This window comes from Calidris pugnax, unplaced genomic scaffold, assembly GCF_001431845.1.
Source record: "Calidris pugnax isolate Ruff unplaced genomic scaffold, ASM143184v1 scaffold24, whole genome shotgun sequence".
Classification (NCBI taxonomy): Eukaryota; Metazoa; Chordata; class Aves; order Charadriiformes; family Scolopacidae; genus Calidris; species Calidris pugnax.
Genome location: NW_015090922.1, coordinates 23,884,495 through 23,901,493, shown reverse-complemented (window position 1 = coordinate 23,901,493; position 16,999 = coordinate 23,884,495). Strand labels below are relative to the sequence as shown.

General features: G+C 34.0%; 1 protein-coding gene across 5 annotated transcripts in view; it reads left to right on the top strand.

Moving 5' to 3' along the window:
- Positions 1-16,999, top strand: part of RYR2 (ryanodine receptor 2 (cardiac)) — a 408,602-nt gene that overhangs the window by 319,203 nt on the left and 72,400 nt on the right. For all 5 annotated transcript variants that reach the window (XM_014950610.1, XM_014950613.1, XM_014950612.1 and 2 more), the window contains 8 exons: positions 477-526; positions 5,608-5,668; positions 7,293-7,531; positions 9,891-9,972; positions 11,963-12,093; positions 13,813-14,133; positions 15,538-15,778; positions 16,190-16,277. In XM_014950610.1, coding sequence (XP_014806096.1) covers positions 477-526; positions 5,608-5,668; positions 7,293-7,531; positions 9,891-9,972; positions 11,963-12,093; positions 13,813-14,133; positions 15,538-15,778; positions 16,190-16,277 — 1,213 coding nt within the window. The remainder of the gene's footprint in view (positions 1-476; positions 527-5,607; positions 5,669-7,292; positions 7,532-9,890; positions 9,973-11,962; positions 12,094-13,812; positions 14,134-15,537; positions 15,779-16,189; positions 16,278-16,999) is intronic.

Sequence of the window (16,999 nt, the reverse complement as noted above, 5' to 3'; positions counted from 1 at the left end):
GTATTTGAAAAGACATTCTCACTGTGTTCAAGATGACAAGATCCAAATTGTTAAACTTTTGCCATCAAACACTTCAATTAATCTGATTTCCTTTTGTTTTCAAATGTCAGTGGTATCCTGAATTGCACACTGACCACGTTTTACTTCTTAAAGCTTTGACGGTTATTTCTTTGTGGGTTATCATACAGGATGCTTTTATATTAATTAGCTTTGCTTTTAAATTTTTTTTGTTTCTTTAATTATAATATGTGCTTATTTAACCATGTTTGTTAAGGATATGCACTTAAAAATTCTTTCTTTATTACTCTGTCCCACATTCTGCTCAGATAATTGATTCTTTCTGCGTGACATCATGTTGCTTTTCCTGCTCATATATCAGCTGTTATTTTTTCTTTCTTCTCCCTCCCCCCCTTCCCTCCTCCTCTTATTTTTTTCCTTTTCCCTTCTCTTCTCTTTTATTTTTCTTTTGTCTTCAGCCTGTTCTGCAAACTTGGAGTTCTTGTCAGGCATAGGATTTCACTGTTTGGTAAGGAGACCCTTGACAAATACTAGCATGGCCATCACTTGGTTTTCTTTGCCATTTTTGCATTGTGTTACGTGCTGCTTTGTTGCATGCTGCATGGCTGAAATTGCACGGTCTTCACAGACCACTAATCATTTAGGCTGGTAGATCACAGAATTTATTAGATGGAATAAAAAGCTTCTGTAGTTATCAGTTTGGGTGTTTTTATTCAGTTTTTCATGTGTCTTAACTAATATCTGGATTTCATTATCCTACCAAAGAATTTTGCTGAGTTAATTGTAATTGCTAATTTTTAATTTTATTCTAAATCATTTGGGAAAAAACAGAGCATCAGAACTGCACATTTTTATTGGAAAGTCATTAAGGAAAATTTGTAGTGGGCTGAAATGCTTAGTGATGTTCTGTGGAATTCTTAAATATTCCCAGATGTGCTTGACTCCACATACGCATGTATACTATCTTTCTGGTATTACGTGAATTGAGTAGGAGCTTGGTGTTTGTCTTATGCCATATGAAAATCACTTAATTGAAGTAAATTTGAAGTCTGTATCAAGTGTATACATTATATGCAATGTGTGGCACAGTCATTTACTCTGCAATCTTTTTCTTATGCCATGATGATGATAATTGGAATAGTACATCCTATGCTTATATAGCTTCTATGATGGATGCGTTGCAAACTTCAGCATCTATGAACGTACCTAATTGGGTAATTATTTAGCGAATTAGAATCTGATTAAGGTAACATGCATCTAACTCAATTCCTACATATTTCATTCAATTTGAAGGGAAGGAACTCGCTGCAGCAGTGTGGTGTTTAAAAAGCTTACAGACTCTTATGAAAATGATTAAACTGAGAAGAAAAATTGCAAGTTATTTTGGGATATCACTTTTAAATATGTTTTGAAATGAACTGAGTGGATTTGCCAGTAAAGCCAAAAGATCATTGGAGGAATGGAGTTATTTCTGCAGCCATGTGGCATTGTTGCATCTTTTTCTGAGGGGTGGAGTATGTCACAAATGTGCACATAAGCTCTGTTCTATACCCTAGGTTGTTTCTTCAAAGAATGAACTAGCTCAGGTATACTATTAAAATTTTGCAAATCTTTTTCGTTATTGTGTGACTTTGTTTTTCTGACTTTTTTTTTTTCTAAAATGAGTAACAGTTGAAGTTAAAAATCTAAGTCAATGTAACTTTTTTCAATATTAAAGAAAAGACGTTTTTGATTCCACATCTCAGCTTGCTTATTTCCTATTGTTTGGCTGGGTTCAAGTGGTAGAAGCAGATAAGTCAGATGGGATAAGATGAGGATTCACTATGGCTACAGTCAGATTTTTAACTCTTTTCCTAGTGTGCAGTAACTAACAGAATATAAAATCTTGAAGGCAACACAGAAGTGTGCTGTAGTTTTTCCATGAGTTATGACAAGGTCACCATGAGACTATAGAGCATAGTGATTTATTGTGGACCTACTAACTCAAGTCAAAGTCACCTTACAGTTTGCCGTATCTTGATATCATGTTAGAAAACCTGATCAAAAGAATTGCACTTACTCCAGCGAAGACAAAGCCTACGTAGAAGAGGGGAAAGTGCCTCTGAGGACAGCCTCTGAGCACAGCTGTGAGACCTAGAAAGTTGTTAGTATGTTTTGGAGACATCTTGAATGAGCAAGAGTTGCTTGATGATAAGCTTTATGGAAAGTGGGGAGTTTGCGATAACAAATAGCAAAATGCTATATAGTTTTGGCGTATATGTGTTTGATATTATTGTGAATTTGAATGGTACTTTTGAAGACACAGCTGCATGTATGAAAGTAATTAGTAAATGTCATGTAGCTTAAACTGTATATACAAGTCTTGATAAAAGGGAAATTGAGCATGCAAGTCTCCCAGAGTAAATTTAAACAGTTAATTACATTTCATAGCTAAGAGTGTCACTGAGATTACCGAATTGTAGTTCATCATGAAATTATTATTACTTTACACTGTGAAAATAGATTTTGACCCTAATAATTTACTGTTTGAAAGCTGGAGCTGTGCATCAATAAGACTGTATTGATTTAGCTTCATTATTATTAGCGGGCTGAATTTGAAAGATTGTAGTGAATAATTTGGGGGAATTGATCATTTGAATTTACATTTTCTCAATTTAAAAAACAAATTTATATGACTAGTTTGTTTCACTTTTTATATTGTTTAAATCTCCAGTAAGGCATTCTTTCTATATGAGTACTTAAGTAAGTCGTTGAAAAAAATCCTCATATCAGTAATACAGACCCATGTAATCTGAAAAAAAAAAAATGAGCTGGGTAAAACATCAGAAAAGAAAGGCCTGGTTTTCTCACTAATTTTGGGGAACTTGGAGAAATTAATCAGAGGAATTCCTAAAAAGAAACGGAAGACTTTCTCTGCTTAATGATATCGAGAATTTATAAGTGTCCTTCCACTAAGGCATCCTGGAATCAATGTCCATAGCGCTTTTGCAATATAGCGACAGTTCTTCCCTCCTGTTATAATAATACTAAAATATGTAGGACTGCACCTCAGATTTTTACAGAAACACAGTTGTGCACTTCATGGGATCAACTGCATTTGTAATACATGCTGAACAGTGGTCCAACCATCAACCTAATATTTATACTAGCTCCTTGGATACTTTTAGCCTTAAAACCTCTTGAACTCATGAGGTTTAATATTTTAATAAGTCCAGCTTCTGTTTTTTCAAATTACGCGAAGAGTTCCTTTAAGGAACAGATCTTGTTTCAGTTTTTATCCTGTTGGATTGTAATTTTCATCTGTTCCCCTTTCATGATGTAACAGAATTTTATATAGTGCATGTTCATTTCTAGATTAGAGTCTTTTGTATCTAGTTTTCAGGCTTCTGAAAACCAAGAATATTTTTAGTGAATAAAAAAAGAATATTTTTAGTTCGCTGAAGGTACATATATACACCGTGAAATACTAGAAATAATAATAAAACTAATTTCATTAGAAAAACCCTCATTTTAGGTTTCATTACTCAGTTTAAAAAAAAGATGGCCTTGACTTCTGACCTCAGTTTGGAAGCAAACTGATTCTTTAAATGTTCCATTTAAAAGGATTCTTTTTTAGTTTTAACTAGTATGTTAATGTAAAATATTAAAAAATATTATCTTTTTTTGGGGGGTGGGTTTTTGTTTCAGAAACACAATGAAAAGAACTAAATTAATTACATTGAACAGTTTTTACAGAATTTCCACTGAGCCTAAACCTATCTTTCATAGTAAATTGCGTTTTCTAAGATCCTGTAACAAATCCTGCCTGAATGGGGCATTCCAGAAAAGAATTTTTATTATAATTTTGAAAGTCTGTTTTTAGTGTTATATGCATGAAACTGGCCAGTTTAGATTGAGGGGGGCTGTATTTATCATGGTCACTCAATTCTGCTCTGATATCCTAGTTTGTGGAACCAACCACACTGCAGTATCTGCTAAGGGGATATGCCTAAAGCTTATCTGGTTTTCAGAATATCTAGATGTATGTCTGACCCTTCCATCTGGTTGCAGCATATGAAGTACCTGAATCCTGATAAATATATGGCATTTGAACTGTGTCTACATGGTATAAATAGATTGCTAATGTAAATTTTCAGGGAACTGGAGTAAGCATCTCTATGTACTGTAACATGCAGCGTATACACACCTGCGCAACAAATGTTAAGACACTATTTCATGATAGTCTAACCCACAGTCTAAATTTGGGTTGCTTTGAGTCCTTCCCTCCATCCCTGCTGTCATTAGCACTTTCTTCATCTGCACTGGCATTCATATCACCACAGCAATAAACTAGTAAGGAAAAAAAAAAATAGGAGGTGACAAAAAAACTTAATCTTTTGGGGTGGTTTGGGTGTTTTGTTGTTTTGTTGTTAATGGGGTTTTTGTAGGATTTTTTTAGGTCACCTTGGCTTAGGTTACCTTCTCACTGTATCATTGCATGACCACCGAGGCTGCCTAGGTAGGGGCAGACATGGAAGCTGGGATTCAGATTTATTTAATCTACTGTGGATGAGCACCACAGCAATACCTCCTAATTTGATAGCATAGAACAACATTCTCAGTACTGCCATAAACCTCTCAATCTTTGTGATTTATATTTTTAAGTCTCCATTTCACTGAGAGAGCTACCAATTTTAGTTGTATGTTTGCCTATATTTTCAAATGAAATAACCTCCAGTGAGAAAGTATAGCACACTGTATGAAGATTACAGTATTTTCAGAAATCTATCTTAAATATTCAATTTGTTTCTTTTTTTTTAATTGAAAATCTTTAAATGTACAGAGAAACAAGAAAAGGTATTTTTGTTGTTGCAGAGATTTAGATATTTTTTTTTTTTAAATTAAATATATTAAATAAGCTATGGGTCAAATTTGCGTAGTCAAATTTGTGGGTCAAATCTGTCCTGGATTTGAAAAGGGAATTTAGAAGTGGCTTTTACGTGGCAACATCTTGGGATGCACATATGCATAAAAGGCGTGTTGTGTGTAAGTTCTCTTTCTACGTACATAAGTCTGAAAAAAAATAAATTATGGGAGATGCATATTATGTCATTATGCATATAATGTGGGCCACACCTGATCATGCTATAAATGGCTGCAGCCTATTGGTAACACCAGGAAGCTAACCTTTTTGATTTTATATAAATATTCTCTTCCTACAATAGCAGCTTGAGAAAGTTAATAGCTTTTATATTACTGAGAGGGGGAAGATAACTATTCAGATAAACTTGAATTAAAGCAAACGTTATGGAACTTAAAACCAGACAATACACTGCAGCTCTAATTAACCCCACATTTAAGTGCTTTCATCTTGACTGCCTCAGCTATTTGATGAGAGATGCTTTACTGCCTCTAGTTACTGCGTTTGTGTAAACAAGGCTAAGACAACAAACTGCATGTTTTTAACTTGATTGTTAAAATGATGCAGAAGTTCAATTGCTCTTTTGCTATGTCACTTTTTCATTAAAACCAGCAATACAGTTAGCAGAGCATAAGTATGCTATATAGTATGCTCAACTTAATTGGTGGATAATTTTCCTCCCTGTTTAGGAAATGATGCAACATCAATAGTCAACTGTCTTCACATACTGGGCCAAACCTTGGATGCAAGGTAATACTTAAATTATTTTCTTCATACTTTAGAAAATATGTTCAAGAAAATAATGTACAGGCAGATTTGGGCTACCTTTGTAAGGCTACAGAATTTGAAGAAGTTATAGCACTGAAAAGAATTCCCAGTACAAAGTAGGTAATTAGTAGTTAATTAATAGAGGTTGGCAGGATAATATTTGTAGGTTACACTTTTAACTTCAATTCCGGTCAATGGTGTCCAGGAATAGCTGGTTGTTAGTTCATCTGGTTTTAATCATTTGACTGTCCAAAAAACCACTATAACATTAGAAATATTTTATTCTTTTGCTTACACTGTTTAATCAAAAAATTCAGGAGTTCAATGCACATGGAGTGCAGCAAGCCTGTCTCATAGAATGTCTTTGTTGCAAAGTTAATTCATGTTCTAATTTGCAAAAAACCAAAACCCTTCGCATCAAATTCAGTGGTACTTTTAAGTTAAATTGAGCTGCTTGAGCCATAGTGAGGTTTATGTTTGAAACAATCTTGACATTGGAGGGTAATGTGTTGCTTTTCATTAAATGTACAGTCAACTATCTGTGCTGATAGTTGAGTTTTAGATCTTTGCAGTTGTGGAAAAAAACATAGTTTAAACTACCTCAATGGTAATTTCACATTGCATTTACTCTCAAAGAATTGACTCTATTACATGCAGATAACCCTTTTTTCTCAGTATCTTCGCAGTGGCTTAAAGGAATAAATTGTACTTTCCATTTGCTATGGGGTAGAGTCATGATCACGATCAATTAATATGGCTCAGCCATTGCATGGTAATCATTTACGTTCCCATATATTGGGTGTTTGTCATAATTTGTCCATGCTCTATGTAATCATGCGGATAGAATACAGATACAGGTGGAGGTCACTAATTCAGCTCTTGGTAGAGATGTAAAAATACCTCCAGATGGGAATTAAGGGATTCATGGAGGTTACAGGAAATTTTATAAATATTGCCATTGAAGCGCTGTAAAACAAACAAACTGGACTGCTATACGATGTACAAAAGAATTTCACCTGGATTTATTTCACACATGCCTAAATGGATACTTTCCTTGAAAAATGGATGTCTGTAACTGAGCTAGTTAAATAAGGTAATATTTCTCCTAGATTATATTATTACATAACTGATTGTGGTGTTATAGTTATGTAACCAATGCATTTATTTATTTGAAAACATATTTGGTTATTTTTACTCATTCCTTTCTGATGCCCTCATTCTGGAGGCAGATATATGACTGTCATGGTTGGGAAGACTGAATTCTCGCTTGAGATAGTTCTTCTCAGAGTTATAAATTGCAGACTTACTCATTCTTCTTCTTTTATTAGGTTGGGGTTTTTTTCCATCTGAAGGCAAATGAATCTAAATTTAAAAAGACTTTATTTTCTCAACAGTTAATCAGATAAAATACCCTTGTGTCCTGTAGAATACCTATGAAATGTTTTTTCAGTAGGTTGTTCTGCTGTGAGAAGATTTTACAATATCAAAAGATGGAAGACTTTTCTTCAGATCTTTATTATCTGTTTCACATAAGCCAAGACCAGGCTTTGTTCCATGCTTCTCTAATAGAATATTCTTTTTCATTCTTTTCGCATGCTATATACAGGACTGTGATGAAAACTGGTCTGGAATCTGTTAAGATGGCATTGAGAACATTTTTGGACAACGCTGCTGAGGATCTGGAGAAAACAATGGAAAATCTTAAGCAAGGCCAGTTTACACACAGCAGAAACCAGCCAAAGGGAGTTACACAAATCATTAATTATACCACAGTTGCCCTCCTGCCAGTGCTATCTTCATTATTTGAGCATATTGGACAGCACCAGTTTGGGGAAGATTTGATATGTACGTATTACTTAGAAGTGCCATGCTACTAAAATACCTGTAATGTCACATAGTAAGCATTACTAAACTCTCAGTTCTATTAGAGAATGACAAATCCTATGTCACTTTGACAAAATTGTCGTTGAATTAATCAAACATTTACTGTAATTGACCTAGCACAGTCTGTAGGTTTTAGTGCACTTTGTGTAAATATTAGAGCAGATGTGGCTGTGATTAGACAGTCAGAAGACTCAGTTTTGTTTATAACTTTACTGTAGATTTACTGTGACACTCTTCTTGTGTGAAAAGTTACTTTGTATAAGTTAATTTGTCTTTGCTCTGTCTACAAATGAGGTTATACTACAAGAATGATGTTATTCTCTCAGACAGGCACCTTGACTCTGTTTCAGTTAGTGGAGGATTTGAGTGGGTGTGTCTTAGATCCTAAGGAGATGTGGAAGGAGCTCCTCAAGAATTCAAGCAGCAGAGAAGGAAATGTGTATGAAACTCTGTATATGAGATTTCTCCAGAGATTCTGATTATGGTAGACTCAGTATCTCTTTATTTTCCCAAACCCAGTGTCTGTAAGACAAAATTTTGCATTCTGCAACACAAAACTTTACTTTTATATATTTTAGGGATTTCATAGGAATTCTGCTGTCCAGACTGCATGAAAGGAGGTGATTCTGTTCTGTGTAGCTAACTCAGTTATGGAAATAACTGAGAGAAGAACCTGGAATAAAATTGGAAAAAAAATATTTGATATAATTATCAAATTATATTTTTTGTCTTTTTACAACCTGGGAATATTTAAAATCACATTAGAGAACTGTTTTTGAAAATTAGGAATTGTATTGATGGATTTGAATGTGATGAGATGTAAACATCTGCTTTTTTTCATGAAATTATTATTTCTTTAAAATTCAGGCGTCACTGACAGTATCCAGAAAAGTCCAGTATGGGGTTCACATACATCACTTGTTCATAATAAACCACTTTTTCAGGCACCAACATGTTCATGGCCTGTATAATTTCTGATCTCTGGTATTCCATGTTTTGAAACTTAACAATTAGCCTCTGATACTTTGTTACTTAAGTTGGTAATCCTAATTGGCTATTCTACATACATCACACTGGTGTCAAACACCCAATTTAGAATTCATAAACTGAGAAAGAATAATTAGTTTAAATTGTGCCTAATTATTTTATTTACAGCATAGTTGGAAAGCCTAATTTTTCTTATACACAACTTCTCTTTTACATCTTGTTAAGAATACAATTATCTTATTTGTACTACTCTGATGACAAACATCTTGACCTGGTGCTTGTACCAAAGAGTAATGCTACATGTAGAGAGTGCTCCATGGTGTGATTATTTATAAAGGTGGGTCAGTGTACCTGAGGTTACTCTTACTGCGTAAAAATACTCAACTCTGACATAATTCAAATTATCACAGTATAATAAAGAGCCAGGCTGTGTAGCTTTGATACACTATCTTACAGGCTCTCCCAGCCCATTAAGTCTTAATTCGATTTCACTCCTGTGTAAAATTCTATTTTACTCTATGTGTTTCATTGCACAGCGATGGAATGTATTAGCACGGTGGGAGAGACTAGAAAAAATATATATGGAAAGAATGGCAGTGTTGTCCTTCTTGATGGTACTTACACTGTTACACTGTCACTGCAAATTACCTTGGAAAAGCGTTTTTCAAATAGATGTTAAGGTTATTCCCACATTTTTGTGTGGCTGAAACATTTGATGATTTCAAAACATGCTTTGGTGAAGTATTCATAGGGACTAAAGGGTTATTTATTTTTTAATTCTTTGTCAGTCTGAAGTGTAAATTAAGTACATGCTATTAACTGGTATCTGTGTCTGAATTTTTAAAAATATAAACTGTGATTAAAAGAATTAAATATCTGTTTAACAGGATTGCCTTTCTTTCATAATGTATTTTATACACTGGTGTTACATTTTTAAATCAATTTGTTCCCTAATAATTTTTTTCACTTTCAGCACTTTATTTGATTTGCCATGAAACTTTCTTAAATGTTACAGACGAACTAGAAAGATTCACTGACACATTTTTTTTAATAGCTATTAAATTAATAAATTCTCAGATTATGTAATTAGATGTTATCTCTAAAGAGTTGGTGTACCAGTAATTTCAGAAAGTTAGTGGACTAGTGTAATATGATTACTGTCTTTCCTGGTAACTTGGTATTGAAGTTAATGGAAGTTTTGAGTAAAACAAAATATTGCCTTTTATAGCTTAATATTATTAATTAAGTTATTTTCAAAAGACATGTATTCTAAATCTACAGAAAGGTACTGAAAAGAAAAGTATCTTAATATCTTTCATTTTCTTCTTTTTAGTGGAAGATGTTCAGGTCTCCTGTTACAGAATATTGGCCAGTTTATATGCTCTGGGAACCAGCAAGAGTATCTATGTAGAGCGGTAAGAACAAAAAAAGTGTTCCTCTCTTTTTTATATTTATATTTAGTGTTTATATGTAGGTTAATGAATATACAGTCCAGAAATGAATACAGGAAGAGGTTGTTGTTGGAAAGATATCTTGAGAGAAAAAAGGGGTTCAGATGTATAAGTGGAATGCAGCTGCATTTATTAACATATATTTAAAATGTTGCATTATATGTTTGTCAAAATATATTTCTTGATTAAAACAAAAATGACAAGTAAAATTATCTGACTTGACAATAAATATAACTAAATATTTACTATAAATACGTTCAACTTGAGAATTGTAAAAATATATCATTTAGCTCAGCTATTGTTATAATTCTTCCTTATATGTTGTTTAACTGTTATGTATGTTTCTTTCTCATTATCCTAAATTTAATTTAATTTAATTTGCTGCTTATGCAAAACTACCTCTTTTCTAGCTAGACTACCCAGGGAAATGAGTCTTTATAATTGCTATTTTGTGCATCTGCGTATCTGCTGACCTTCCTCCTAGTTATATTTGGTCTGTGTAAACCATAAAAACAGAGGTACCTGGATAATTCAGTTCTTAAAACTCAATAGTAGCTCTGAAGTGGCTAGCACTGTTCTGAGGGGAACACTAAACAGAACTCATACATTTCAGATACTGGCAGCAATAATCTAGGAAGTTCATATATCTGTACAGTCTAGCAAATCAACCTGTGCATAACTCCAGACCAGCACCATGACATAACCTTGATTACTTCTAGGAAACATGAAGAAAGTTGAGGACCAATGTCTCTAAGTAAAAAAATACACATCTGTGGACAACCAGGTCTCATTAATTTCATAAGGAATATAAAATTAATTGGGTTTGGTATTTGGTAAATAATGATGTGGGGTTTGCAGATAAGATGAAATTTTTCAGTGTGAGTGATAACTTTTTGTATGGTTGTCTACAACTATTATCAAGAGGTGAAAAGCATATGGTGTGCTCTTGTAGGTGTATCTGATGTATGTATGTTTTGCTTATGAAGACCTAATGAAAAGGGAAAAAAGGAGCAATCAGGATAAATAATAATTGGATTGAAGTTAGATTTAACAAAATCAAGTTTAATGAGTTAGATCTTGAAAGAATTTAAGTTCCTAAAATGAGAGAAACTATAGACTGAAGATGAATGTTGGTAAATCACAAGATCTGCTGGAGGTCTTCTTTTTTTTATTTCTTTTTTCTTACTTGGAAGTTCATGTGACTCCTGGATTTCTGTCAGCTGTGTGGCTCAGCTTGAGTAGGATTTCATATATATCTAAAATCTGCTCTGATCAACTGAAGTGGAAATCAGAAAGTTTTAAAGTTTTAAATGACAGGGGATCACTTCTTCCTAGAGATGGGCTTTTTATAATTTTGACACACTTAAGGAATTTTTGTTATCAAATAAATGTTTTTGTATCAAATAAATGTATTTGAAGATATGAGAGCAATGTTTTTGTGCAAAACTTTCAGAGTTATTGATTAGGAGAAGCAGTTTTCCAATCTCTAAAGAACTTGATTTTCATGCTAGACATATGTTTGATTATTACTATTTGTCAGAAAAAGGAAATTATATAACTCATAAAATGATAGTTCTATTTGGTCTCTTGATCTATTCATTAGCTTTTTCTTAACAGTAGAAATTATGAAGTCAGTAAACATGAGAGGAAAGTAATAGAACGGAAGGCATTGTTATGATGACTTTGGGTTTTCCTTGCATGTTCCTCATTTGCTCTCAGTTAAGTAGGCCACCTTTGACATTTTATGTCTTAACATTTCATTCATATGTTAGCAGAGGGTTGCTGGACTTCAATTTCTATTGCCTGTTTTTGTGTTGATGGTCCTAATAATGTAGTGGCTTATCTCTTTGAGATGAGCTCATTTTAGAATAAAAATAAGGCTGGTATACAACTACCCTGAGGTGTATTCAGTCATCGAAGATGTGTATACTTAATGATGTTTGTTAATTCACAGGCAACGATCAGCACTAGGAGAATGCTTGGCTGCTTTCTCAGGTGCCTTTCCAGTGGCTTTTTTGGAAACTCATTTGAATAAACATAATATCTACTCCATTTACAATACCAAGAATGCAAGAGACAGAGCAGGTATTTCCAGAAACTCACATGTTGGTTATGAAAACATAATTTCAGTGTGTGCTGCCTGCCTTATTACATGTACTTTTGCATACTGTTTTATAGTGCAAGAATTTTCTTGTAATCTCTTGATTGTATTTCTTTCCTAAATCAATGGGCTAAGTGTGCTAGACCCAATTATTTCACATTTCTAAAGATATTGATGTTTTCTTTTTGAGACACCATTTCTAAAATACCTCTTTGGAGTAAATTCATTGAAGGCACTTTGCACATTTTTAGTGTCTCAGGTATTATATCTTTGATGATAAAATTGTGTAGTCTACTCACTAACTTCAGTTCCTTAGTTTTCATATGCAACATGGGTTCCTAAAACATGCATACTTGAAATTGCAGAAAAATAGCTTTACCTGTATTCAGTACATAATATACCCTTAGAAAGTAAATACACTGGAGAGTAGTATGTAAATAGTTTTTTCTTTGTTTAAAATACAAGACAGTACAGATGCTTTCCAGTAACATTATGTATGTTTATTTTGCATATACCCTTTTTTTCCATTTTGAAACTCTTGATGTTTCTTAGGCTAAAACATAGTTATTGAATAAGGTGATACACACTACTTGTTCCTATGGTAAATAGAGGTTCCAGTAGAACTGTACAAATTATTCATATATGCTGAGTGTGAATTATGTCACAGATATGTATAGAAGACAGTATATAAGATGCCAGTTTAGAAGGGCATTCATTTTGTAACATCACCTTTATTTTTGAAGAAGGGTGTACACCAGATTTATTCTTCGGAGCTGTAGTATCTTATCTTGAAAATGTCAACAGCCATGCTTACTTACCATATGTATTCTAGCTATTTTAATACATCTTGAAAGACAATCAGCTTTATTTTCATTGATTTTTTTTTTAATCAGAAATTTGAATTAGTTTTTCAAAATTGCATTTAACTTTATGGAAACTCTGGGATGGCTGTGTAAAATGTATTTGGTTTAAATAGCAGAAGAGACTTTTTAGAAAAAAAACTCACCTTAAGCTATGTTGGTACAACCACTTGGATTCACAAATTGCAGGCTGAATTTTCATTATATAGATATCTGTGTATCTCATTGTATGCGTACATCAGGATGTCAGACATCCAAGAGCTAATAGTTGTAGATGAAAGAGACTGCCTCCAAAAATAAAGGTAACTGCAGTGCATTTTCAGAGGAAGGAACTGATAAATCAAATACCTTGAAAAGTAAACATTTGCAGTCACAAATTCACCACCAGAAATCAATTTCTTAGAATCTGCTCTACTCATTATGTCAGGCAACGATATTTTTTTTTTCTAGTAACATTCCAGGTCTCATCTAATATGTTATGGAGAGATGTTTCTTTGTATCCATTTGTTTCCTCAACTGCAAAGCTTATGTAGGAAGAAATTATGAAATTTAAGGTTTATTTTGAATATGGCAAACTGCATCTTATTTCTCTGAAGTCGTTTCATAATAATTACATTGCTGAAGTTTCCATATAGGAATTATCATTATTATAGAAAGTTTTATTATTGAAGCTTACATGTAAACAGTTATTGCTCAATGGTATGAAAGAACCTTGTGTTTGGGTGGATCAGTAGAGCAAAAATGTAAATGGCAACAAAAGTTGTACGGAATAGCAATTGAACAGAATTGTTTTCACTCTATGACTTAGTTTATTGATTTGGGGATTTATTTTTTTTTCAATAGTTCTCAATTTGCCTACCAGCGTAGAAGAGGTTTGCCCAAATATTCCTTCCTTAGTGAAGCTAATGGAAGAAATTGTGGAACTGGCAGAGTCTGGTATTCGTTACACACAAATGCCACATATCATGGAAGTAATACTGCCTATGCTGTGTAGTTACATGTCACACTGGTGGGAGCATGGGCCAGAAAACAACCCTGATAAGGCTGAAATGTGTTGCACAGCCCTGACGTCAGAGCACATGAACACTCTGTTGGGTAACATATTGAAAATCATCTATAACAATCTTGGTATTGATGAAGGAGCGTGGATGAAGAGATTAGCAGGTAAGATGTAAAAATAACTAAATTAATAAACAAGGAAGAGCGTGTGTATATTCAGAATGTGTGTGTGTATATATATATATATACACACCCAGTCTAAATGACTCTGCATTTACCCTGTCAAAGCTAGAGTAGAACACTCATATTTTTGCTTTTAAACAATAACAGATCTTGATGAACCAGAAATTTTAAGTATAAAGAATGAGTAGTGTAAGCAGTATGTTTTAGTTTCTTAAGTATTATAACAAGTACATTAGAATATTTCTTTTTCCCCAAAAATGCACATGTGCATTTTGCAGTATATTGAAGTAAGGGACTATAGTTATTTAGCCCATTTTTTTTTCAATATATGACATGTTTCCATTTGCAGGCATTACACAGTCCTTGCTATTCTATATGAGTGCTGGATATCCTTAAAATACTGTTTTGAAGCTGTATATGTGTAGCATTTCTATCACAATGAAATGTGGAAATGCATATGTCATTTTAGTAATCCTTACATTAACTTCATTGTGATAATGCCTTAAAATTTATTTAAAACCAGTTTATTTCTCAATGTTACAGTCTCTAAGGAAAAGTAACTTCAGTGTTGTGAATTCAGTTTTTCAATTAGGCTTTCTTATGACTTTTCAGTACTTATCGTTGTAGTAATTTCATTCATGATAGCAATCTGGATTCCTAGTCTTTGGAGGTTAGTAATGTGACACACTCTAAGGATAAGTGGTAACTGCCTAAAATTCTTTGTAATGTAATGGATATGTTACAAATGGTTTTGCACTAGTGGGCCCAGATGAAGTGCTAATTTACATATTCATTTTTATGAGTAGATTTGCAAAAAGCTTGTGCTAACAAGTCTCAAATGGCTGGTTAATGGATGGTTGAATTATTCCAATTTCTGTCTACACACAGCCTTCCAGTGTCCGAATGTGCATAAGCTATACAGACAGCCTGTTCCAGTAGGTTTGCAAATAACCAGAAGCGTGCTTTCCAGTTCTACTTTGCTTAAGCTTAAAAGAAAGGTTCAAAAGAGGAGCCAGTGGCTGAGAAAACTTCCATGCACTATGTAGCTATCTGCCCATACATACTATTGAACAACTTCTGCATTACTCAATAAAATTGGCAAATACAGATATGTTGACAGAATGCCAATAAAGAGGAATTTCAAGTCTTGTGATCTTGCAAGCTTAGTCTATGAAGTTGTAATTTCTGCCCTCATAGTGACAAAGTGAGTTGACCACGTGAAATCCTGACCACATTTAATTCTTGGCAAAACTTCTGCTGATTTCAATGGGGGCAGGATTTTACTCTGTAGCTTAGAAATAAGATCCAATAAAGACGGAAAAGGTAGAAGTTTTTATTTATATTTTGTGGCCAGGTATATATTAAAATATTCATTGCCTTAAATAGTGTTTTCCCAGCCCATCATAAGCAAAGCGAAGCCACAGCTCTTAAAGACACACTTCCTGCCACTGATGGATAAACTAAAGAAAAAAGCAGCAGTGGTTGTATCGGATGAAGAACATCTAAGAGCAGAAGGCAGAGGTGACATGTCGGAGGCTGAACTGCTCATCCTAGATGAGTTCACCACTTTGGCACGGGACCTCTATGCCTTCTACCCTTTGTTGATTAGATTTGTGGACTATAACAGGTATGTGGAGAGGAATAGGTCAATGAATCTCGTAAAATCTTCCTGTTTATTGATACCATCTCTTATCCCTTGATATGCCTAGCATTGAATTGAAGTAGCTTTTACTCAGCCTGCCAAACTTGAAGTTGCTCGAGCTGATGCTTTATGACTTTTAGGAGGAGCTGGGGTCTTTTTCAGAAGAAAATTAAATAAGAGGTGCAATCCAAATCTGTTGCATTAGACCTAGGATTAACATAAAAGGATGTTAAGAGTTTTGAAATAGGACATCAAAAAGCCACTGCTACCAGAGAGGAATAAAAGCATGCAGGCTTGGTTTTGTTGGCTTGTACCCTTGTAAAATGTTGAAAACTGATTTCAAAGCATAAAGCTAGTGAGGATCATCTGCATTTCCACCCTTTTACCAAATTTTAGGGCAAAATGGCTGAAAGAGCCCAACCCTGAAGCGGAAGAATTGTTCCGCATGGTGGCTGAGGTCTTCATTTACTGGTCAAAGTCTCATGTAAGTAATTCCTTGGTAAATACTTGTTTTAATTAGGTTTCTTAGTAGGCAGACCAATTTTTTAGTGATTATATTTGGGAAAACACAGTTCATGACAAAAGTGAAGAAGTGAAACTGCAGATGGGAAGGTATTTATGACTTCCAGTTTTCTGACACTTTTGAAATGCCTGGTTAGTTAGGGGAGTTTATGGGTCTTTTGTAGCATAGTAATATAGATTGTAGATATTTTTCATATAAATCCTTATTTGTTTGTTGTTTTTTGGGGGCTTTTTTTTTATATATATACATTAAGTTAATTGAGATCTGTGTCTTTACCCGTTTGTTGCTTGTTTTGTTGTTTGTTTTTTTCTGAACAGTTACATTCACCCCCAAAGCCTTTTTATAGCCAGGATGTAAGGATACGAAATTAGTAGCAATTGTCTCATTAAAGTCCATTTTCCTAAATTGTACAGTCTGTCTGCTTGAGCCTCTAGGCAGAGTTACAATAAAACACATCCTCACCAGGACTGGTGTAACAAGGGTCTCCTGAAGGAAATGTGCAGCTCAATTTACAGTCACTTAATTTGTGTTGCAGTGTAGATTTCCATTTCTTTAATCGTAGACTCATAGAATATCAGGTTGGAAGGGGCCTCTCCAGCCTGTCCGCAACTTTTTTGCATGGTGCGGCCCAAAACTGAACACAATATTCCAGTGTGGCATTAAGACCTAATCGGGCACTGTCA